A 24,505-nucleotide genomic window follows, 5' to 3' on the forward strand; every position below is an offset into this window, starting at 1 on the left:
TAAGCATATTTGCACACACACATACGCATATGTATATATATATATATATATATATATATATATATATATATATATATTATGAAAAAAACGTGTGAAATATCATGTGTATATTATTTTGTTATTATGCTGTTCCTTGTATGTATTATCCACGTATTTGTGATAATGCACTATTTCAGTATCATATATGTGAAAAGTGAAATTTAAATCAATGAATTGATCGTAATTTGTATATATAGATATATGTCTATATAATCATTAGTTTGCCAACGTTTGGGCTTGTTATATTAAATACAACATTTATCGATACTTTGTGTGCATCCAAACCTATACGTATACATGTTTATTTATTTTTTAATTAACATAATTTTGCAGTGAATAATAAAAAAATTTTTAATTATAAGTAATAAATAAGAGAAAAATTATATTAAAAAAAAAACAAATCACTATTCTTAGTTTCACATATTGATGTATATTATATACATGTGTAGATATTTATGACAAATTTTGTCAAATCATTAAATTTATGTTAAAGGGAAATAAAAAACTTTATACATTTTAAATATTATTTCAAAAAAAGCGAAAAAAAAAATTTTGAATTGTCATTTCGTGGAAAAAATTAATATACCAATTAAAATTTTTTTTTTTTTTCGTTTTTTACGACATCCACATATAGTATTCATTTGTGTAATAGTCTCTTTTTTTTTTAATTTCTTAACAATTTAAATTAAAAACATATATACTACACATTATTATATTTTACTTTACAAAAAAAATCCTTAAATATATACAAGTAGGTTTTAATAAAGCATGAACTAAAATATTTCCTAACTTATGAATAATTTTGACTCTTATTTTTAAAATGATATAGAGAAAAATCAGATTTATATATTAAAGATTTTTTTTTCAGTGTTGTATTATATATTATTAATAAGTTCGAATAAATTGAATTAAAAAATATAATAAATTATTATAGTTACATAAAATAAATTATTTAATTGGACATACTTTACTGCGTCTTATAAAATATATCGTATATTTTGGGGGGTTTAAATTATGTGATAATATGAACATATGTTTCAATATATGTTTAATTATTTCGGGAAAAAAAATACAAACCCTCTTTTTATAGTATTATTTTTTTTTATATTTCTATATTAATTTTTTTATTGTATTTTTTTTTTAATTTTATTTATTTGCATATAAATAATAATAGTAAAATTAGTAAAAGTGGGAAATAGAAAACAATTGTTAGGGGAATGACGAAAAAAATATGATTTAAAAATATATAATAGAATAATTAAAATATGCATGAAAAAATTATTTTTATTATTTTCTAATCTAAATAAAAGATATATACCTTAATACAAGTTTAAGTATACACATGTACAGTTGTATATGTAATATTCTTATTAAATGGATGTACAAATATAATATAAATATTGAAAAGAGAAACATTTTATATACATGCATATATAGAACATCAATTGATTGGTATATATACATGTATTATTAATTATAACTTTTTTTTAAGAATAAAATAAAAATTTAAGTAAAAAATATATTTTTTTCAAGTATTTTTATTGATATTATTAACAAGATTGTGTACAAATAATTATTATACACACATACATATAAAAAAAATAAAACATTAAGACAGATTTTCATATATTATGAATGAAGTCAAAGAAAATTGCGAGGAAAATAATGGGGCGGAAAATAAAGAAACAGAAAAAAATGAAAACACGTTTAAGGATATAAAAGGATATAAAAATATAAATAATATCATTAATTATTTGATAACAGTTGGGATGTGGGAAATGTATACATATGAATGGTTATTTAATAGGAAAACATATTTATATTATCATACATTGCTAAAGGGATATTATTTTTATGATAAAAATAATAATCTTACCCAATTTAATGATCAAAATTTTTTTTTGTATGTATGTACATTTGAAAATACCGAATTTATTTCATATTTTTTTTTTAATAATTCTCCAACTAAAATAAAATTAACTAGTTATACAAAAACTATGCAAGGAAGAAGAAATAAACAAGAAGATAGATTTATAGTAATTACAGATTTAACTAAATATATAGATCCAACTGATTATAAAACTTTATTTTTTTATAAAGTAAATCCTTTTTATTTTTTTTCAATTTTTGATGGTCATAGAGGAATAAAAGCATGTGAATATTGTCTTACGCATATTATAATAAATATTATTTATTTTTTTTATAATCAACAAAATGTAGAAAATAAAAATAATCATATAAATAATTTACAATCTGAAATAAAAAATGAAAATAAAGATGAGCCTATTGATAATCATTCCGAGAAAATCATAAATTCCCAAAAAAAAAAACTTGATAAAAATATTTCAATAAACATAACAAATCTAAATTCTTCAAATAGTGATTATATGAATAATAAAAATATAAGTTTATGTTCAGAATTAAATCACGAAAAAGAAGAAAAAGAAGAAAAAAATGATGAAATTCAAAATTGCTATAGTAATGATATTTCAGATTTTAACGGTATTAATAAAGAAGACAATACAAACAAAAATAAAAACAAACGGTCTAATAATAGTAAAATCAGCGATGGGAATGTAAAAAAAAGAAAATGTGATGATAAAAATAATTTGGAAAATATAAAAAAATGTAAGGATAATATAAATGCTAATGTAACAGAAAATGCAAAATATATAGATTCATATATTAATAATAAAAATGCTAATTCTGAGCAAATTAATAAATGTGAAGGAATTGAAAATAACACAAAAAATGAAGAAATTTATGAAAAAGAACAAAATAATAAAGAAATAAATAAAAATGAATCCGAAATAAATAATACTAAACATAATAATGAAGAAAAAATAAAATATTTAGATGAATTATCAGATGATGAAATAATAGAATATTTAAAATTAGCTTTTTTGAAAACAGATGAACAATTTTTAAAAGCTTCAAAATTTCCAAATCATGGATGTACAATCATTTCTTTAATTATTTTCAAAAATAAAATGTATATAGCTAATTTGGGTGATTGTAGAGCTCTTGGAATTGTCAACGTAAACAATATATTGGTAATTTCTTTTCAAGTTTTCATTTTTTTTTCCTTAAAATATTAAACTAGATTTCGATTTTATTAACATAATTTTTCTGAATTTTTTTTTTTTTTTCATATTTAACTTAAAGAAATCAGAGCCTCTTTCTCATGATCATAAACCAAATGATCCAAAGGAAAAGGAAAGAATAAAAAAAATGGGGGGGGATGTTGTTTGTCTTCAAAATGTGTATAGAGTGAAAGCAAACATAAAGAAGGTATAGAAAAAGACGTTGAAATAAATGCTAGCATGCTTACTAAAACTGTTTTTTTTTATTTTTCATATGCTGTAGAAAGTAAATATATTTTAAAATAGTTTGTACTTGTATTTTTTGCTTATACATAATATTTATTATATATTTTGCTAAAAAATTTGTTAAAAAATTTGCAGGATAATTTTGAAAAGCCAAGTTTGCTCGAAAGATTATCTTTTAAGGATGAAGTTTATTTAGCAGGTATATAATTTTAATTCTCTAAAAAAAGTGAAAAAAAAAAAAAATAATGTGTGTGCACATATGTGGTCATATATTATGACTGATGAAAATAATTTGAAGTCAAACTAAGATATATGTTCAATACAAATTTTAAATAATTTTTTTTTTATAAGTTTCGAGAGCAATAGGAAATAAAGACTTTAAACATAATAACGTTATATCAGCTATGCCTGATGTTGTATGTAAAGAAATATATGATAATTGTATAAATAAAAATAATAAAATGAATAATACATATTTAAAAGATAATAATGAAATAGATGAAAATTATTTTAAAGATAGTAATTTATATTTATCGTCTGAGGAAATAAATTATCATTTTGTTATTATGGCTTGTGATGGTGTATGGGATACTCTATCAAATAAAGTAGAAAAAAAAACTTTTATTATTTTTAAACTAGTTGTATAAACTTATATTATATGGTGGTTATTATTTTAATATATTTTTATGCTTTTTTTATTTTATAAGGATGTTACACAAATTATACAAAAACATCAAAACGACCCAGATAAGGCTTGTAGCGAAATTATAAAAACAGCATATGCTTATGGAAGCCAGGTGCATATTTGATTATTATATTTCCTGACTATCAAATTAAATAATATCATAAAACTATATTATTTACATATTTATGATTTTCTCCATTTTTTTTTTTTTATTTTAGGACAATTTAACTGCTATACTTTTAAAATTTTTTTAAACAAATCATAGATATAAAATTTAAAGGAAGTATTTTGCATATACATTTTTTCTTTCTGTTTTTTATTACAAGTTAAAAATATATATTTTGGATATGGTATAAATATATGAATATTATTGTGCATAGAATATGGTGTGAAATAAAATATTTTCCGAATTTTTTATGACAGTTTTATAAAATAAATTTTATCTTTTTAAGTTTACATTTTATTACACAAATTTTTATATTTTTCTTTATTTTGCTTGATTTTTGTTGTCTTTTTTAACTCGCTAATTAAAATTCTTTAAAAGGCATTTAATATTATCATTTGGAAATGTTCAAAAATAAAAAAAGGGACAAAAACAAATATTTTACAAAAACACAAAATGGTGAGATAGCCAATTTTATATTACTTAAAAAAGTAAAAATAAAAGAAAAAATAAAACATGCGTTTTCAAAATAAGAGAATAATACTGTGACTTAAAAAAAATGAAACATCATTTAAGATCATTAAATGGATAAACTAGCTAACAAAATATAAATATTTTTGACATAGCTAAATTTTTCATGTTTTTATTAAAAATTGTAAGAATGTAAAGCATATTATACCTTTTAAAAATGTGTGCTACTATATATCCTAACATATTGTATTAATTATTTGAAAATTTTTAAGATAAGTTTTTGATTAATTTATTCTGAAGTTATACTTATTGATTGTGTGTTTAAAAAATGATTATTGATCGCACATACTAACGAGGCAGTTTTATCGAAATATGACACAGGATTGCTTTTCTTTTTTTTTTTTCACTTTCTATATACTCTCAAATATTTTTCCAACGCTATAATAAACCATGAAAAAAATGTTGTGAGTAGCGTGTCTGAATTAGAATTTGGAAATATATTTTGATATATTATGGGATGTATATCAGAAGAATAATAAGGCATTTCAAAAGAAAAATATTTCCATGCACAAATAAATAAGTCTCGTATTTTTGAAAGGGCTAGATTTAAAACAATTTGAATTAACTCATTATCAATAATATCTTCTACAGGAGTTTGTTGTTTTTCTATATTGTCACCTTCACATATTTCTTCATCTAAATATTCCATCGTTTTATTATCATCATCATTATTATTGTCATCTGTTTTAGTATATGTACATTGATCAGTTGTGTCGCTAGCTTCATATGTAATAAAAAAAGAGAAATCTACTTTAATTTTTTTTTTTGAAGAAGATGGAATAACAATATTATTAATAAAAAAATCAATTGATTTATGATTTATTTGTGTACAATGTATTTTAATATTTCGATTAATATTTTGTTCTATATTATCAAGATTTATTAAAATTTCATTATTTTTATCCTTTAAATTATTTGCTTGTTCAGCTAAAATACAAAAAATCGATTTATCAATTAATACCCATTGGGCTTTTGTTAATTTTTCATGAACATTTTTAGCTTGTTTGAATATGATATTTTCAGGTATTGTGGTAATATTATTTGGGCTCATATTTACAATTTTTTTAAATTTATTTTCCTCTTTTAATTTAACATTTAAAGGATGTAAATAAAATTGTATATGATAATCATTTTCAATTAAATGTGCAGATATTCCTTCGAATTGAATTGAAACGCTACTTTTGTTATCCAACAAATAGAACATATTCATTTCCTCTTTTGTAATATTTTCAAAAATGTAATTGTTTTCTAAATATGTGTGTGTATTCTTTTCATTTTCTTCATTTTTTTCGTTTTCCTCATTTTTTTCGTTTTCCTCATTTTTTTTGTTTTCTTCATTTTTTTCAAACATATTTTTAATTGAAAAAGTAATGTGCGCGTATTGAGATTTAAAAGGAGAAAATGAAGGATAAGGAGGCCATAATAAAAATATAGGATTTGTTGATATTTTCCAAAAAATAGACGGCAAAAAAAAAAACTCAATTGAAAATTCAGTACAATATGGAAAATTATTATCCATTTGCATATAATCAATCTCAGAATATTTTGTATATAAAATTCTCCAATGTTTTATTAATTGGTTAATAAAAAATAAATAATATTTTTGAGCAATTATACCATTTATAGAATTTAATTGTAGCCTTTCATTTTCGCATATTTTTTTTAATTTTTCTAATATTTCAATTCTGTTAGTAACAGAAATACATATATCTTGTTTATTTTCTTCTGGATCTCTATAATAATTACATTTGTTTAAAGATAAATATTTTGTTCCTTTATCATAATTTAATGTACCTAATATCATATCAAATAATATCATGATTTCTTTTAGCTCATTTTCCGCCAATATTCTATATTCCTCCCCTTTATTCCATTCACTATTGTTTTTTAAATTTAAATCATTGCTATTTTCTATTTTATATTTTTCCATTTCTGAACAAAGTATTTGTGCATATTGTTGTAAATGCTGTTTATTCTTATCCTCTTCATTTGGAACTTCTTCAAAAGCTAGTGAACCATCAGGTAAATATCTCAGCAATTGATAATCTCCTTTTCCATATGGTTCTAACTTTAGATTTATATCTTTAAGTTTGTTTCCAAGTATTTGTTTATCTTCCTCTTCATTTTTGTTATCTATATTATTTTTTGTTTTCTTTTCACTTGTTTTCATTTTTTTAATATACTAAAAATTTATTATTTCCCAAATTATATGTATATAAATATATGCATATATGTGTATTTATATCGCACATAATTATTTTCTTTTAAAATACTAATGTGGATAAATACTAAAACGATATATATAATAAAGTATATGGAAAGGTGTAAATATATACTTTTCAAGGTATATTCGTTAGCTTATAAAACGAAAGTAAAGATTTTCATATATATTTATGTTTTTACAAATAGTAAATTATTTATTAGATTTTTCGAAAAAAGAATCTCTATATAAATTATGCGGTGTTTTTTATTAATTACAAAATTTCTGTAATATAATATTATTTATTTGTATCTTTCTATATATTCATGCATATATTTATATCTATTTAATTTTATTGTGCATTTTTTTTTACAATATTTTTTGAATAAAACCAATTATATTATGTATATATATATATATATATATATATATATATATATATACCCATTACTAATAATCCCTCTCGCTATTATATTGTATACATATATATATATATATATATATTTTTAGAGTTTATTTTATAAAATTATAGTGAACATTTAACATTAACAATGTAAACTTTTATTAATTTTTTTTTTGTTTTTTAAAAAATTATTACTAAAAAAATTTTAAAGAATAACCATAAGTTTTAATGGGTATTATTTCATAGTTCCGCGATGAAGGATACACAAATAAACCAAAGAAAGATAAATCAACGAATTCGAAAAATAAATCATTAAATAATACAGATATATAAATAATTCTATAAACAAGTATTATACTAAGTTTTTATTTTTTTTTTAGTAATCTTTTTTCTATTTTTATAAATCAGTAAATTATTAATTCCGTAAAATCAGTAAAAAATGGTAAAATGATAATCCAATATTATTTTTTAGCTATCTATAAAAACCCATGATATGTGCTTACAACAATTTTCCTTCTCATAACTTTACGCATGATATTAAATGTTGGAAGAATGGAGAACAATAGCTTCATATAATATACACACGTGTATCTCTATTTATATATGCATGAATATATTCAATGTGTTATTCATTTTTATATTTATATATACATATTTTTTATTAACCGTGCAGCTTTTTTTTACGTTTTTTCAACAACTAGCTGAAAAAAACCAACATATAACCATCGAATTAAAAAATGACTTACAAATATCAGGAGTGTTACATTCAGTAGATCAATATCTAAACATCAAATTAACAAATATATCAGTTAATAATCCAGAGAAATATCCACATTTAGTAAGCTTTGCATTTATTTGGGCCCAAAAAATCGGAATAAAATAAAAAATATACTTTCATGTATCGCAATGAATATTATTTATTTTATGCACGTACATAATATTTGCTAATAATTTTATTTCATTTTAAATAATTAAAAATTTAACAATATAAAGATATTTAATGAATAATTTGAGTATTCTCATGTTTGTAATGATAATAAATAAAACAATTTAAGTTACAAAATTTATTTACTATTTATATTTTTTTAGTTATCCATTAAAACATGTTTTGTAAGAGGGTCAGTAGTAAGGTATGTGTTTTTGCCATCAAATGAAGTTAACATTGAAAAATTGCGTCATATGTGTAGACAAGAAGCGAAAATGATTTCAGACAAGGAAAAAAATAACCCAAAATAGGATATAATAAATCGGAGTTAGTTATAATGGAACATAATTTATTGTAAAATAGAAATGGTGGAATTATTATTATTTATTTTTTTTTTAAACTAGCTATATAAACTGCGTGTTAAAGAATAAAGACGAACGAAATAAAATCGAATTATAAAAGCCTAATAATTTTCATACACTTTTATAAAAATTATTTTTTTTGGCTTAATTTTTGCAGCATTAATGTTGCACACATTTTTTGTTTTAAATTCCAAAGAACTTGCAAAATAAAAAAAATTAATAATTTTATTTTTTTATTAGTAATTTTTGGGGGTAAAAATATGGTTATAAATGACAACTTTTGTCGTTATATAATTATGTGTATACAAACACAATATAAAATCATAAAAAAATAATATAGTAATTTTAAAAGTAAAAAAAATGAATGTTAAAATTATATTACAAAAAATCAGTTTTTTAATTATGGTTTTGCCCAACCTATAAGTTGGGGAAGTAATAAATTAGCAGCTTTTTGAAAAAATAAAAACTCTGAAAATGCACAACTAACATGTAACTCTTCATAATTATTTTTTTGGTCGTCATTTATATTAGCATTTTCAGTAACTTCCATATCTATATTATTTATATCATTAAAATTATTATTTTCGGTAATATTGGATGGATTATATTTATATTTTATAACAATATGATCATTTTTACTTGCATGCCTATCAATAATTAAATAATTATTATTACTTCCTTTAATAGTTATTGGTGATGTTAAATTTTCAATATTTGTTAAAAATAACATATTTGATAAATTATTAATTTTAAGAAAAATATTCATTTTATTATTTTTGTCATATCGGTTACAATTATTTTGCCTTTTCATAAATACAAATTGAAGCCCCCCTTTACCATATATAGTTGATTTATTTTTATTAACAATGCAATCTGGGAATACTGGTTTTATTAAGCACATAGCTGTACTTCCAAAAATGCTATAATATTGATATGTTATATTATTGTCTGTATTTTCATTATTTGTATTAGAATTATATTTTGATTGATAAAAATTATTTGAAGAGTCATACTTAGCATTTGAGTAATTAGTTCCATTATTTCCATAGCTAGCCATATTATTTGGAGTATTGTCATTATTATTCATGCTCATATAATTATGGTTATTATTGTAGTATCCATAATTAAAGCCTCGATTTTTATATGTATTATATTCATTTTTTTTTATTAAGTTTGTGAATTGTTTTGTTTTTAAATTTGTATTGTATATATTTTCATATTTTAAAGCTTTTATATTCCATAACATTTTCACACATGTGCTTATTCCCTTATACTGCCATTTTGCATTTATTCGTTTGATAGTTTGCGTATTTACACAAATTCCCTTCATCTTTTCCCTCCTTTAAACTGCAAAATTTAATAGTACATTTATTATTTTCTATTAATATGAAGCAAGCTAATCTTTCTCATATATAATATATAAATATGATGAATATTGGTATATTATTTTTTTAGTGCTTATTTCCGCTTAAATCAATTTGTTTAAATCCCTTTATGTGTACATAAGTCATAATAGATTAGCATAATAAATATATTTAAAAAATTGTAAAATAAATAAAAGAAAAAAAAATGAATAAAATGCTTTTAATAACCAAATGAACAATTAAAGAAGTATTTCAAATCGTTATCTTTCCCTAAGTTTTATGGCGACCTGTGAATAAGTATAAATATTTTTGTGCAATTTATATGTATTCGTTTTCGCAAAACAAAAATAGTCCCAACTTCATTTTTATAATTTTTTATTTTCTTATATTTTCATATTATTAATATAAATACAAATATAAATAATATGGGAACAATAAAAATAAAAAGATGGATGATTACTTTTATACATCCCAGCGTGTGTAGTACTATATATATTTAATTTTTTTAAAGAAAAAACATACTTAAAATAAAGAATCGAATTTTACAAGTTACATTTTTATTTATTTTACGATAAAAATATAAAAATTTCAAATAATTTTTTTAGTTATTATAAGAACAATGTGAATTAAATGAGTATGCACACAAAAGTTTGGAAGTTTATATATTTGTATTTAAAGTTTAAAAAATAAAACAAATTATATTGCCAAAAAAACATCTTTTGACTTAAATTTTATTAACAATTATCATATGTAATATTATAAATAAGGAAATAATATATTAAAAAGTTATATTATTTTTTTATAACAATTAAAGGTCTGCAAAAAGGTTGTGTATTATTTTTTTTTATTGTATAAGGTTTGAATTATTTATTAAATATTCTTCAGCATTTATCATTAAATCGTGTAAGGATAGTGAGAGGGAATATTCATTTGATTGTTCACTTTTTATCCAACTGTTGAAATTAAAAATAAAGGAATATCGAAATGATGAAATGGCGAAATCTATATTAATATTTTGTTAAGCTTATAAATGTATTTAATTAAAAAATTGTATACCTATAATCTGTGTGTTCCTCTGACAAAATTATATTTTCATCTTTGTTTAATAAAATAGCTAAATAATATGTTGTCTCTTTTGGTTTTCCATTAACCATATATTTTAAAGTCTGTACAAAAAAAAAAAAAAAAAATGTTACACATACAAAAATAGAATATAAAGATTTATTATATATGTATATATACTAGTATTCATTTTGTTGAAATGAAATTTATACTTTTTCAAAATTTAAAAGTTTGTATTTATCCTTATTTAATCCCGCTTCTTCAAATGTTTCTCTGATTGCAGTGTTTAATCCTTCTTCATTATTTTCAACGAGGCCTATAGGTTAAAAATAAAGACATGAAATATTATGATAAATATTATGATAAATATTATGATAAATATTATGATAAATATTATGATAAATATTATGATAAATATTATGATAAATATTATGATAAATATTATGATAAATATTATGATAAATATTATGATAAATATTATGATAAATATTATGATAAATATAATGATAAATATTATGATAAATATAATGATATTATGATGATGCCTTTAGGGGGTGTCCAATGATTATTTCCATAAGATGCCTTTAAAAATAAAAATTCGATATTTTTCATTTTATTATTAGTATTTATTCCAATATTCCCCAAAACTCGGCATAGCAAAATCCCATAAGCTCTTATAATATCTCCACTATAAAAAATAAGAAAATTGTATATTTTTTTACTATTATAAATTTCAACATTTTAAGGTTTGGAGAATTGTTCATTATTTTTAAAATCGGGAAATGCGCTTATAAACCAATCCATCTTTAAATTTCATATCTATCTATGTATGCAAATAATGATGCTACTTTTCACAAACATAAATATTGATAAATTGAGAATTATACACATTACTTTCAAACTTTATATATTCTTAAAAAATTTTAATACCTCATTTTGTTATGGTAAACTATCTAAATAGTAAAATCCCTAAATAGTTTGATCGTAATATTTTATAATTTAAAAAAATTGAATTGAAAAGGGCATAGAAAATGCAATTATATTATTTTATATATATTTTTTTCTTTTTTTTTATGATGCAATTGTTAACTAATTCTTTTTATATTCCTCTTAAGTTATAAAGGAAAAGTTCAAAAAATAAATTGTGGATGGGAAAAAAATATGGAAATATATTTATTTCTATAATATAATAAGTCAGTAATAGGGTTTGAAAAAATGAGGAACACAATAGTGAAATATTCCTTTATACAAAAAATTATAATAAAAAATATCCAAATAAAATATTCTTAATTTTATAAATAAATAAATATATATATATATATATATATATATATTAGGATTAATTTATTCTTATCAATGTTTATAACTATGTAGCATCCAAAATAGAAATACAAGAGTATGATAATTTTTTCTGCATTTTTAATGGGTAAAACAAAAAAATAAACAAAATAAAGATTATAAACAAAATAAAGATTATAATTTCTTGTTCAAAATAATAAATAATTAATTTTATAATACTAAAAATAAGTAATTTCAATAGATTAAAAACATTGTAAATATCAAAATTATGGTAATATTTAGAGTGTGTAATATGTCATTCTTCTTGGGAAATTAACACAATTATATCAGAATAATTTTTTTATAAGTTATATTTTATATATTTTTTTTTTTTTTATAAAAATTTTTATCACGGCGCTGTAAAATAAACTTTTCAATATTAGTCCAAAATTTTTTAGCACCAATATGATCATCTTTTCTATTATCACGATTTAATCGAATAATATCAATGCTACTTCCTGTTAATAAATCAGATGGAATAATTTCATCATTATACATAAATGCAAAAGTTTTAAATGGTTGAAATAAAGTTGTTGATATTTCAAAAGGATATTTATTTAGAATGTTTTTTAAAGAGTTTTTTGATTTTACAATAACTGCTATTACACATTTCCAATCTGTTTCAGATAAAATATCAATTTTATCATTTTCTATAAATAAGAATTTGATATTTTTATTAAACATATTATAAATGATTGATATTCCATCATAATTGTTCATTTTGGTTGGTATATTGATATTATTTTGTTTTTCACTTTTTGGTGGTTTATCTAAATTATTATGTAAAAAAAAAGAATCAATATTATTTCTATTTATTATATTATCAGTTGTAGAATTACTTTCTATTAATATTAATGGCCTCCTTTTATATGTTAAATGTATTTCATCAATAATTTTTAATATTTTTTTATGATTTTTCTGTTTTATATTATTATCATCATCATTATTATTATTATCTATGATTATATTTCTTTTTACACCATTTATATATACATTTTTTATGTTACTTTTATCTAAAAGTTCTTGTTTAAAAAAATTATATATTCTTCTAAAATCGCATGAGCTATTTCCAATTATATCATAAAAATTTTTATATTTTATTTCTTTTATTTGTGCAGATTTAATAAGTTCATTATTTCCTTTATTATATTTATTTTCACTTAAGGCTTCGAATATTTTGCTATCCATTTTATTTTTTATTTTTATATAATTATTTTCGAGTAAATAAAATTTTGATTGATCATAATCCATAGTAGATTGAACTTCATCCACATTTTTAGATAATATAGTTTTGTCTTTTTCAAAATTTTCATTTAATATTTCCTCAGAGTAAGTAGAACTTGTTTCTGTCTCTGAAAAATAATCCTGTTTATAAGTGTTTATTTTAACAAAATTTTTTTCAAAAGAAAATTTATTTAAAAAGTTATGAAAAAAATTCATATAAATTTTATTTTTTTCATAAAAATTTTGATCATATAAAGAATATATATACATATTTATAATATTATGGAAAAATATTAGTTTATCATGATTATTAAAATTTTCGAGTGTTTCTATAGATGCTGTTGAATATTTAAAATAATTTATTTTACTATTTTGTAAATAATGTGGTAAAACAGTATTATGAATAAAATTTAAATTATTTATAGAAATATGATTTTTCTGAATTTCTTTATTTGAGTTTGGAAAACAATCATTATGCATATTCTCAAAAATATATTTTATTTTATCACAGTTTTGTGGATTTATTTGGGGTTCTAAATCGCTTAAATTTAATTCAAATTGGATAATATCACTTTTTCCATCATTTAAATTGATTGAGTTGTTTTTTTTAACAAATTTTATATATTCTTCAAAAAAATTGCTAACTAAAATTTGGAGATTACTAAAAATGTTATCATCTTTTGGTAAATTTGAAATATAAGTATTATTTAAAAGAGAGTATAAATTAAAATTGATAAAAAATACATTTTTTAAAATATTATTTTCATAATAGTGCTTTAAAATATGTTTTCCATTCTGGTCATTTATGTTTTCATTATGTTTGTCATTTTGTTCATTTATGTTTTCATTATGTTTGTCGTTTTTTATATTATCTCTTTTTTGAAATTGGTTGCTACACACTCCTATCCCCTTTTTTAGGAACTTAAAATTAGTACTAATATCATTTATATAATTTTCTTCCAAATTAATTTCGTTATAGTTAAAATAAAATAGTTCATCATATTTTATTGTTGATATATCTTCGTCTATAAAATTGTATTTTATATTTTGATTTAATTTTTTTTTTTTTTTTTTTTTTTTTTTATTATATATAGTTTTCGTGATATTATGACAATCATTTTTTATGTAAAAAATTTGTGATTTATATATTTTATCACCATTAAATATTTTATTAATATTATTAAAAGAAACTAAGCCAATGTTGGATTCGTTAGTTTGTTTACTATTGTGTGTGTTTACTTCTTTGATACTTAAAATGTTTGTAGTTTTATTTTGAATATTATTCAAAGTAGAACTTTGATCTATTTCTTCATTTATATTATTTTCATCTATTTTTATTTTATTTTTTTTAATTCCCAAAATATTAATATCATCTTTATTTGTATTTACTATTTGATGTTGTGTTGACCCTTCTATATTTTTTCTCTTTTTAATGCTTCCCCAATTTTCATTTTCACTATCTATATCACATATTATATCATTAATATTATTGTTAACAAAAAGTTTTGATTGAATAACATCATCTTGTTCTATATGAATATAATAATTTAAATTAATAGTACTTTTTTTATCATAAATAAAAAAGTTAACTTTGATTTGATCCTCTTCTTCATCATAATTTTCATATTCAATTTTTTTTATGATTTTATTTCTTTCTAATATACTTATATATTTATAACCAATTGAATTTATATAAGAAAATGTGTAATTACTTTTTGGTAAACATAGAAATAAATATATATCTCCAACATTATATTTTTCTTTTTTCCTATTTTCAATTCCACATATAACATCACTATATATATAAAAATTATTTTTTTCGAAAAGTATAATATCTTTATCATCTTTTTTTTTTAATTTTATGTTTTCTTTTTCACTACTTAAAAATTTTTTCATTAATACTTTTAAATCCAGTTGTTTTAATTCTGCATTTATATCCATTTTGTGTATTTGTCTGTTTTTAAAAAAAAAAATTTTAATTATTATCAAAGTGTTAAAAATATGGAAAAATATTTCCCCTTGAACTTATTTTTATAAAATAATAATAAAATTTCGAACTCAAAAATATTAATTAATATAAAATATATTAAATTGGTGAAGGGGAAAACATATTATATAACATATAATATTTTCCAAATATATTCTTTATTTTATTTTTCCATTTTATTAAAAATACTGCAAATTCGAAAATGGAAAAATATAAGCCTATACTTGCAAAACTTTCCTTTTCAAACAAGCACAAAATAAGAAAATGGGAAATTCCAGGTATCAGCAAGCAAGTAAATAAAAGATAAATAAAAAAATAAATAAAAAATAAATAAAAGATAAATAAAAGATAAATATATATATATATATATATACGGACTAAACAATTATCATTTTCTTCAAATTAGCTAACAAAAAATATGATACATTTAAAAAAAAAAATGCAAAGTATGCATTCACTGTGTCATGAACATTCGAGTTGGTGATATGCCTGTTCTATTTTTTTTTCTTTTTTTTTCATTTTTCAAAAAATGGATTTATATAATCCATAAATATATTATAGAAAACGTCTTTAAAGTTAGAATAAAAACGGTAAAACTAAAAATAAAATAAAAATAAAATAAAATAATGAACAAATGTAGCAAAATTGCAGAGTATAATTACAATGGGTAGGATTTTGGAAATAACTTAAAAAATTTTAATTATATAAAAAAAATTTAATCGAAAAGCGAATAATGCAAATTCCACAAAATCATAAAAACAAAATATATGGTCCACAGATGTGTATTTATGCATGGAATGGGAAATAAGAAACGAAAAAAAATAAAAGAAAAGCAAACAAATAACAAAAAAAAATTATTTATTTGTATAACGAGTCAATGTCAAAATCAGGGGGCATATCCAACTGGCTAATAGCTGCTTGTATATCTTCCTTTGATATATTATGTTTTTTTACAATATCTTTTAAATTATCTATAGTAACATTATTAGGATCTATATTTTTATTTGGGGATATATCATAAATTGAATTATATTGATCTATAACTTGTTGTATGTCCTCTTTTATATTATCTGATTCAGGTTTATTCAACAAATCTGTATTTTGTGGTAATTCGAAATTTTTTTTTTTATTTTTATTTATCCATATAACAAATTCATCAAAATTTTTTATAGCATCTTTATCTTCACTTCTTGAGATTGTCGTTTCAGTTAATCCATCCATTAATTCATTATGTTCATTTTTTTCAAAAGAATATTCTAAGCTTTTTTCTAAAATTTCTAAAGCTCTTTTTGGTGAACAAGCATTGCTATTTATTAACAAGTCATATAGATGCTCACTACAATTTTTTGTTGAATATGATAAAATTTTTTGATTTTCCAATTCAGTTAATGAATTAATCCATTCTTCATTTATACTATTAAAAGATATTGGTAGTTCTTTTTTTTTTATCATATATTGTATATATTTATACATATAATTTAGATATATTGTTTTTATATCTATTGGTTCAAATTCTGCATCATTTTTTTCTTCATCATTTTTTTCTTTATCATTTTTTTTATCATTTTTATTTCCATATCTTAAAAAATTTACTTTTTCATATGTATATAAATATTCTTCAAGGCATTTTTGTATTTCTGCATTATCATTATATTTGGCTTTTCTATATTCCATTATTTCTTTGAATATTTCTTCATGGTTATATTTTGCTATTCGATTTATTAAACATTTCATGTCTAATTCGTTCTTTTCTAGTTCTACCTTATTCATATCCGTAAGTTCTAGTTCTGTCATTTCATTGTCTATTTCATTCTTATGTTCACTTTTGGATGTACTTATTTTTTCTCCAAAATCAAAAGTTTGAGTTGTTTCATATTTTTCAAAATTTTTTGAATGTTTAAATATGGTGGATAGATATAAACTATTGAAATTATTTTTTAAGTATAATTTATTTTCATTTTCTATTTGATTATTATTATAAAAATAGAAAATTTCTGACATTTCTTTTAATAATATATTAGATAAAACATTTATTGAATAAACATTATCATTAATAAATATTTTAGAATGTTCAAAAGTGTTTATAAAATTTGCATGGCTCGATAAGAATTTGTAATCTTTGACAAATTCGATTTGGACATTTTTGTTTATTTTATTTCCAAATATTTCTTTATTAAAAAATTGAAACAGATTATTTGTGACTACTTTTCTATTTATTGAATTGGTAAATGCACCTCGATTATTATTACATTTGGATTCTCTTAAAAAAATCAATTCATTAATTTGGTCTTTTGTTTTTGGAGAATTTTTATTATTCATTTCTATTTCTGTATTTGCTTTGTTTGGAAATATATCAGATATTAATTTTATTAATGTATCAAACACGTTTTCTGTTTTTACTAAAGATATTAAAATTATTTTTTCTTTTAATTTATCAAAAAAATATTCTATACAACTTAAATTTTCATTATACATAGTAAATAACAAATTATTATTTAGTGATTTTATTTCTTCTAATCTTTTATAATAAACAATTTCACAAGCATATTTGCACTTGTTCATAATAAAGTCTACATCATTAATATCTAATTTTAATAATTTGTTAATACCCTTTGAAAATACATTATAAATATTTATATAATTATTTGTATATATTGCAGAAGTGATATGTTTAATTGGGATTTTATTTTGATCCCATATTTTTTTAGGATCGTCACGCTTTATTGAATTAGTTAATATTTCCATGATTCTATTTTGATCGATATTTGCATTTTTTAATTTCATATAAAAAATATTTAAATTATTATCGTATTCTTCTGTATTTCCAATCTTTTTTATTTCATCTTGATTTAAATAATATTCTAGATTCATCAATTCGTCCATAAAAAATGGCCAATTATTATATTCGATAATAAATCGAATAAATTGTTTAATTTTGTTTATTTTTGAATAGTTAAAAATGTCTACTTGTTCATCATCGAATTCATCAGTAACATTGTCAGGAATTGTTTCGTCGTTTTTCAAATCCTGACCATTTTCAATATCAATATTTTGTACTTCTTTTATATTGTCAAGATTTACATTACTAGGATCGATAGTTTCCTCAGTATAATTTTTTGCATCTAATGGAATGTCAAGTTCACTATTTTCTTTATTTTGAATATGATCAGTATGAAATTCTTCAATTTGATTAGTATCTTTAGAGTTATTAGAATTTTTCAAATTAATTTCATTTTTTTTTTTGGCGTCTTTTATTGTTTTACTATCTGTATTACTACCAAATTTATGAATATAAGTAGTATATTTTTCATAAATATTTAAACATTCATCTAAAATAATTCTAGATAATAATAATGAATTATTTACATTATTGTTAATATATATTATTATATCGTTATTTATATAATCATAATTATAATCCGAAAAGCTTAATCCATATATATCATCTGTATATTTGATAACTATATTATTTGGTAAATCAAATCGAAATAATTTTTTTGTATAATAATTTAAAAAGTAATATCCTACATCTTCTCTGTCCTTCCCTGTAATATTTGATTCCTCATTTTCTTTATTTATATTTGATAAAATTATATTTTTATTAATAGGATATTCAATTTTAATATTCTTAATAACATTATCAATTGTGTTTATATTCATGTTTTCGTCATATATACTTGTATTTTTATAAATATCTATTAATACATCAGTTTGTAAAATTTGTTTAAAAAAATATTTTTCTTTAGATCTCATTTTTCTAATATTTCTAAACAATTCTCCTAAAACAACCATCATTTGTAATGCCATAATATTATTAGTAGTTTCAACTTTTTCATTTTTTTCATATTTTTTTAACATATCTTCAACATTTTCATTTTCATTGCCACTGTCATGTAAAAATTCTAGGCAAGCATTTGCTAAAGCGTTATGAACAAATGTCAAATCAAATTCTGTGAGTTCTTTTAATTTATCTATTCCTTGCGTTAAATATTTAATTGAATTATTTATATCACATAAAAAAAGGGATGCTGAAAATTCATTTAAAGGAATGCGAAACTTTTGAAGTGTGTTATTTTCATTTTCATCTTTATGATTGTTATTTAATTCTGGATAAGCATGTTCACCCCATAATAAATTTACATTTTTTTTTATATACAAATTTTGTACTATTTTTATAGCTTTATTTATATCATTAATTGTTTTGGATTTGAGAAGAAGAATAACTAAATCGTCAGCTACAAAACTTTCATTGTTTGTTAGTTTTTCTTTTTGTATTTGTGTATAGGGGTGAATATTATCATCAAAATTAATATATTTGTTATATTCCATATTATATAAAGCAGTATCTTTATTTTGTGTCATATTTTTTATATAAGAAAAAAAAGTTGCAGATTGATCTGGAGTTAAATTTAAATCTCCTAAATTAGGAACATAAAAATAGAAATCAATATTTTCTAATAATCCAGATACACCATGAACATATTTAATAATTTGTTGTTTTATTGGATCGAATTTATTTATTTTTTTATAGTTTTTAACTTGATTAAATGGTAAAATATCTATATATATTAATTTGTAATATTCGTACATAATTTTTAATATTGTATAATTTAGTAAAATAGGAGAGGTTCTTAATGCTGGGCATAATAAAATGCTTGGTAAATTTATAAAATCTTGGTTAGTTATATTATATGTTTTCATATTTGGAATATTTAATAAATCATCTATTTTACTATTTATCCAATAAAATTTAATAAAATCAAAATTAGGTAATTCATTATTAAATATATTACAATTAAAAAATGTCCACATATTTTTAATGTGTTTTTCTGTTTCTTCATCACTTTTTAATATATATGGAGTAGAATAATTTATGATATTTTTTTTTTTTTTTAAATATTCTATTAATTCTTTTTCATTTATTTTAAACATATCATTTATTTTGTTAAAAAATTCGGTTAATATATTTAAGATTTCTTCATACTCTGATAGCATATCTAAATATACTTCACTATTCATAAGTTTTTTACTATTGTTATTATTTTTTTCGGGATATACATTCATATCATTTTCAATTTCTAATTCATTAAGTTGCTTTATTTGAAAAGTTTTGTATATTATGTCTAATATATAACTTTTTGTATATTTCAATATAAACATGATATATATTTTATCATTTAAATTTATTTCTAAATTATTTTCATAAAAAGAGTTTAAATATTTATTTAGACTCATTTTTATTGAATCTATTCCTTTTTCAAGAAAATCGTTAAAACCATCTTTTCCAATATATATAGAACTATATAATGATTTTTTTGGAAAAAAATTATTTTTTTTTTTTGTGCATTCAATATCTGATAGTTGTTTTACTTCATCTTCATTTAAAATTATTTCTTTTGATCCATTTTTAGAAATAGATACAAAATTATTTTTATTATTTTTTTCCTTGTTATTATCATACATATCATAATTTAATTTGTGTTCTTCATTTTTTTTTGTATTAAAAGGGATAAGCTTTATAGATGTGTTATTTAAAGATAATTCTTTTTTATAAAATGTTGTATTAACTTGATTAATTTTTTTATAATTTTTTGTATTTACACATTTATTTTCAATATCATAATAAAAGTCATTTCCCTCTGAATAAATTATACTATCACTCCATTGTTGAAATCGCATATGTTCGTTTATTTCTTCTTCATTTAATATTTCACCATTTAAAAATTCATTTTTTTGTGTAGATTCCTTTTCTATTTCAGTATTGTGATTTGCTTTATTTTGATTTATAACCAACTCACCATTTTCGTCATTTTCAGAAATATAAATATTCCATTCAATAGGGCCTACCGTTGTTATTCTATCTCGTTTATTTTTTATTTTCACATTTTGAAAATTATTATTTAATTGGTATCTTGAATATCCATCAATCTTAATTGGTTGAATAAAATTAAAATAATCATAAAGTCTTTTCAATTTTATTCCATCATATTTTTCAAAAAATTGAAATATAATAATAATAACAACAGTCATATATCTCCAAATTTTATTCGTCATTTTTTAATATTTTTTTTTTTATCAACCATGGAATATATACAGTTTGTGTAAAAACTTTAATGTGAAATTCAAGTATACATAAAAAAAACGTCCTTAAAATAATACAAATCTATTATACACATGAATGTATATTTTGTAAATTGTATATATTTATTTATTCATATTCATATTTGCTACAAATAAAAAAATAATTCTTATATATTCATGTCGATAAACTATCATTTTCCTTGTAAGCACATTTGGAAAATCTTTGAAATATGGAAATATATACACAAGTTATATTCACACAAAATTTGTATATATGACATGTGTATATATAAGATTTATATTTATAACCATTTTATTGTTTAAATATTTTTACTTTTTTCCCCTGCCCCCTTCAAGATTATTAATGAGCATTGAAGGAAATCAGCCCAAAAAAATATTAAAAAAAAAAATATAAAAAAAAAAAAAGAAAGAAAAATAAAATAAAATAAAATAAAAAAGTATTTTAGTTCATTGTTGCAAATACATATTATGCATATATACATGTATACATATTTTTCTCACCACAGTATTATCAATTTTTGTGTAAAATATGGAACGCATAATTTTTTTAGCATAAGCAGTAGTTTCTTAATAGTGTAGATAATATTTGTGACGTTATTTATTATTTTGAAAAAAAAAGAAAAATTGCAATTAAAAAAAATCGAATAAGAATATAATTAGTTACTCGGAATAGTGCGTTATGTTATGTTAGATACTGTTGATTTTTTTTTAATATGTCGTTCCTTTGTAAAATAAAATATATGATCATTATGTTACTGCATTAATGCATATATGTATATTATTCAATTTAAATTAAAATTTATAATTATATATATTAATATTTATTTTACAAATTATATATTTTTTATAATATTTTTACTATACAATTTAATAATAGATATATTAAAATTGCTATTACTTTCACAACCGTGTTGTAATTCACATAATAATAATTTTTTTTATAAATTAATTATTTTATTTATCCTTATTTTTTTTTCTTTTTATTTTTATTCACACAAAAATGTATGACTGCACTAGCAAAATTAAAGATTTGAGTTTGGCCCCATTTGGAAAGCTTCAAATGGAAATTTCCGAAACTGAAATGCCAGGAATAATGACAATAAGGGAAGAATATGAAAAACTGAAACCCTTTAAAGGAGCAAAAATAACAGGATGTTTACATATGACTATAGAAACTGCATTATTAATAGAAACATTACAAAAATTAGGAGCTAGAATAAGATGGTGTTCATGTAATATTTTTTCAACATTAGATTATGCTGCTGCAGCTGTTAGCACTTTAGAAAATGTATCTGTTTTTGCATGGAGAGGAGAAACTTTAGAAGAATATTGGTGGTGTGTTGAAAAAGCTTTAACTTGGGGTGAAAATGGGGAAGGACCTGATTTAATTGTAGATGATGGGGCAGATGCTTCTTATTTAGTACATAAGGGAGCAGAATATGAAAAATTGTATGAAGAAAAAAAAATATTACCAGATCCAGAGTCAGGTAAAAATGAGGAAGAAAGATGTTTTTTAAGTTTAATTAAAAGCTCAATACTTAAAAATCCCAAAAAATGGACAAATATGGCAAAAAAAATAATTGGAATGTCAGAAGAAACAACTACAGGTGTATTAAGAGTAAAAAAAATCGAGAAAAATAATGGATTATTATTTACAGCTATAAATGTAAATGATTCTGTTACTAAACAAAAGTATGATAATATATATGGATGTCGACATTCCCTTCCAGATGGGTTAATGAGAGCAACTGATTTTTTAATTTCTGGTAAAATAGTAGTTATTTGTGGATATGGAGATGTAGGAAAAGGATGTGCATCCGCTATGAAAGGATTAGGAGCACGTGTTTATGTAACTGAAATAGATCCTATATGTGCTATACAAGCAGTTATGGAAGGGTTTAATGTAGTAACATTAGATGAAATTGTTGAAAAGGGTGATTTTTTTGTTACTTGTACAGGTAATGTTGATATTATTAAATTAGAACATTTATTAAAAATGAAAAACAATGCAGTAGTAGGTAACATTGGGCATTTTGATGATGAAATACAAGTAACAGATTTATTCAATCATGAAGGTATACATATAGAAAATGTAAAACCACAAGTCGATAGAGTCACATTACCAAATGGTAATAAAATTATAGTTTTAGCCCAAGGCCGACTTTTAAATCTTTCTTGTGCAACTGGACATCCAGCATTTGTTATGTCTTTCTCATTTTGTAATCAAATTTTTGCACAATTAGAATTGTGGGAAAATAGAAATACAGGAAAATATGCAAAAAATAAAAGTTATATATTACCAAAAGAACTTGATGAAAAAGTTGCTTTTTACCATCTCAAAAAATTAAATGCAACATTAACCCAATTAGATGATAACCAATGTGAATTTTTAGGGGTTAGTAAAACTGGTCCATTCAAAAGCGAATCATATAGATATTAATATATCGTTATATTTCTTGCATATTTTTAATATGCATACAAAAACTTTCTATATTCAATATCTTAATATATGATGAAGTTACGAACATTCATGCATATTATAAACATATTTAGGAAAAATTTGTTTTCAATATTTGTACGTACACAAATTAGCGTTTTTTATAAAAAAATTCTATTACATTTATATAATGTTGATGTGATTTTTTGATCATTTCACATTTCAAGAGTGGCCTTGTATTTATGATAATTTCGTAACGTATCATATGAATTTTTATCCTTATAAGTAATTGGAATGTCTCCAATTCCTATTTTTTATTAAATCTTTGTAACACATTCCTTTAAAAACTTATAT

At 20.6% G+C, this 24,505-nt stretch overlaps 8 protein-coding genes across 8 annotated transcripts; 3 read left to right on the forward strand and 5 right to left on the reverse strand.

Annotated features, from left to right (window-relative positions):
* Positions 1–1,670: 1,670 nt before the first annotated feature.
* Positions 1,671–4,307, forward strand: PBANKA_1234900 (protein phosphatase PPM9; the record flags this gene model as incomplete). The annotated part of the gene is made up of 6 exons (XM_034566428.1): positions 1,671–3,092; positions 3,205–3,330; positions 3,504–3,567; positions 3,720–3,973; positions 4,076–4,165; positions 4,272–4,307. The coding sequence occupies 6 exons, from the start codon at positions 1,671–1,673 to the stop codon at positions 4,305–4,307; spliced, it is 1,992 nt and encodes a 663-aa protein (XP_034423026.1).
* A 783-nt stretch (positions 4,308–5,090) lies between these two features.
* PBANKA_1235000 (mediator of RNA polymerase II transcription subunit 17, putative) lies at positions 5,091–6,917 on the reverse strand (the record flags this gene model as incomplete). Its single annotated transcript, XM_034566429.1, has 1 exon — positions 5,091–6,917. One exon carries the CDS (start codon positions 6,915–6,917, stop codon positions 5,091–5,093), a length of 1,827 nt encoding a protein of 608 aa, XP_034423027.1.
* An 872-nt stretch (positions 6,918–7,789) lies between these two features.
* Positions 7,790–8,586, forward strand: PBANKA_1235100 (U6 snRNA-associated Sm-like protein LSm2, putative; the record flags this gene model as incomplete). The annotated part of the gene is made up of 3 exons (XM_034566431.1): positions 7,790–7,792; positions 8,024–8,188; positions 8,440–8,586. 3 exons carry the CDS (start codon positions 7,790–7,792, stop codon positions 8,584–8,586), a joined length of 315 nt encoding a protein of 104 aa, XP_034423028.1.
* A 451-nt stretch (positions 8,587–9,037) lies between these two features.
* PBANKA_1235200 (single-stranded DNA-binding protein, putative) lies at positions 9,038–9,967 on the reverse strand (the record flags this gene model as incomplete). Its single annotated transcript, XM_034566432.1, has 1 exon — positions 9,038–9,967. One exon carries the CDS (start codon positions 9,965–9,967, stop codon positions 9,038–9,040), a length of 930 nt encoding a protein of 309 aa, XP_034423029.1.
* An 878-nt stretch (positions 9,968–10,845) lies between these two features.
* PBANKA_1235300 (bis(5'-nucleosyl)-tetraphosphatase [asymmetrical], putative) lies at positions 10,846–11,998 on the reverse strand (the record flags this gene model as incomplete). Its single annotated transcript, XM_034566433.1, has 5 exons — positions 10,846–10,954; positions 11,058–11,167; positions 11,276–11,379; positions 11,609–11,751; positions 11,994–11,998. 5 exons carry the CDS (start codon positions 11,996–11,998, stop codon positions 10,846–10,848), a joined length of 471 nt encoding a protein of 156 aa, XP_034423030.1.
* Positions 11,999–12,716: 718 nt separating this feature from the next.
* On the reverse strand, positions 12,717–15,566 carry PBANKA_1235400 (CDC73 domain-containing protein, putative; the record flags this gene model as incomplete). The annotated part of the gene is made up of 1 exon (XM_034566434.1): positions 12,717–15,566. The coding sequence occupies one exon, from the start codon at positions 15,564–15,566 to the stop codon at positions 12,717–12,719; it is 2,850 nt and encodes a 949-aa protein (XP_034423031.1).
* Positions 15,567–16,470: 904 nt separating this feature from the next.
* Positions 16,471–21,666, reverse strand: PBANKA_1235500 (conserved protein, unknown function; the record flags this gene model as incomplete). Its single annotated transcript, XM_034566435.1, has 1 exon — positions 16,471–21,666. The coding sequence occupies one exon, from the start codon at positions 21,664–21,666 to the stop codon at positions 16,471–16,473; it is 5,196 nt and encodes a 1,731-aa protein (XP_034423032.1).
* A 1,048-nt stretch (positions 21,667–22,714) lies between these two features.
* On the forward strand, positions 22,715–24,154 carry PBANKA_1235600 (adenosylhomocysteinase, putative; the record flags this gene model as incomplete). Its single annotated transcript, XM_034566436.1, has 1 exon — positions 22,715–24,154. One exon carries the CDS (start codon positions 22,715–22,717, stop codon positions 24,152–24,154), a length of 1,440 nt encoding a protein of 479 aa, XP_034423033.1.
* Between the last annotated feature and the right edge of the window lie 351 nt (positions 24,155–24,505).

The sequence above is a fragment of the Plasmodium berghei genome (assembly GCF_900002375.2).
Source record: "Plasmodium berghei ANKA genome assembly, chromosome: 12".
Lineage (NCBI taxonomy): Eukaryota > Apicomplexa > Aconoidasida > Haemosporida > Plasmodiidae > Plasmodium > Plasmodium berghei.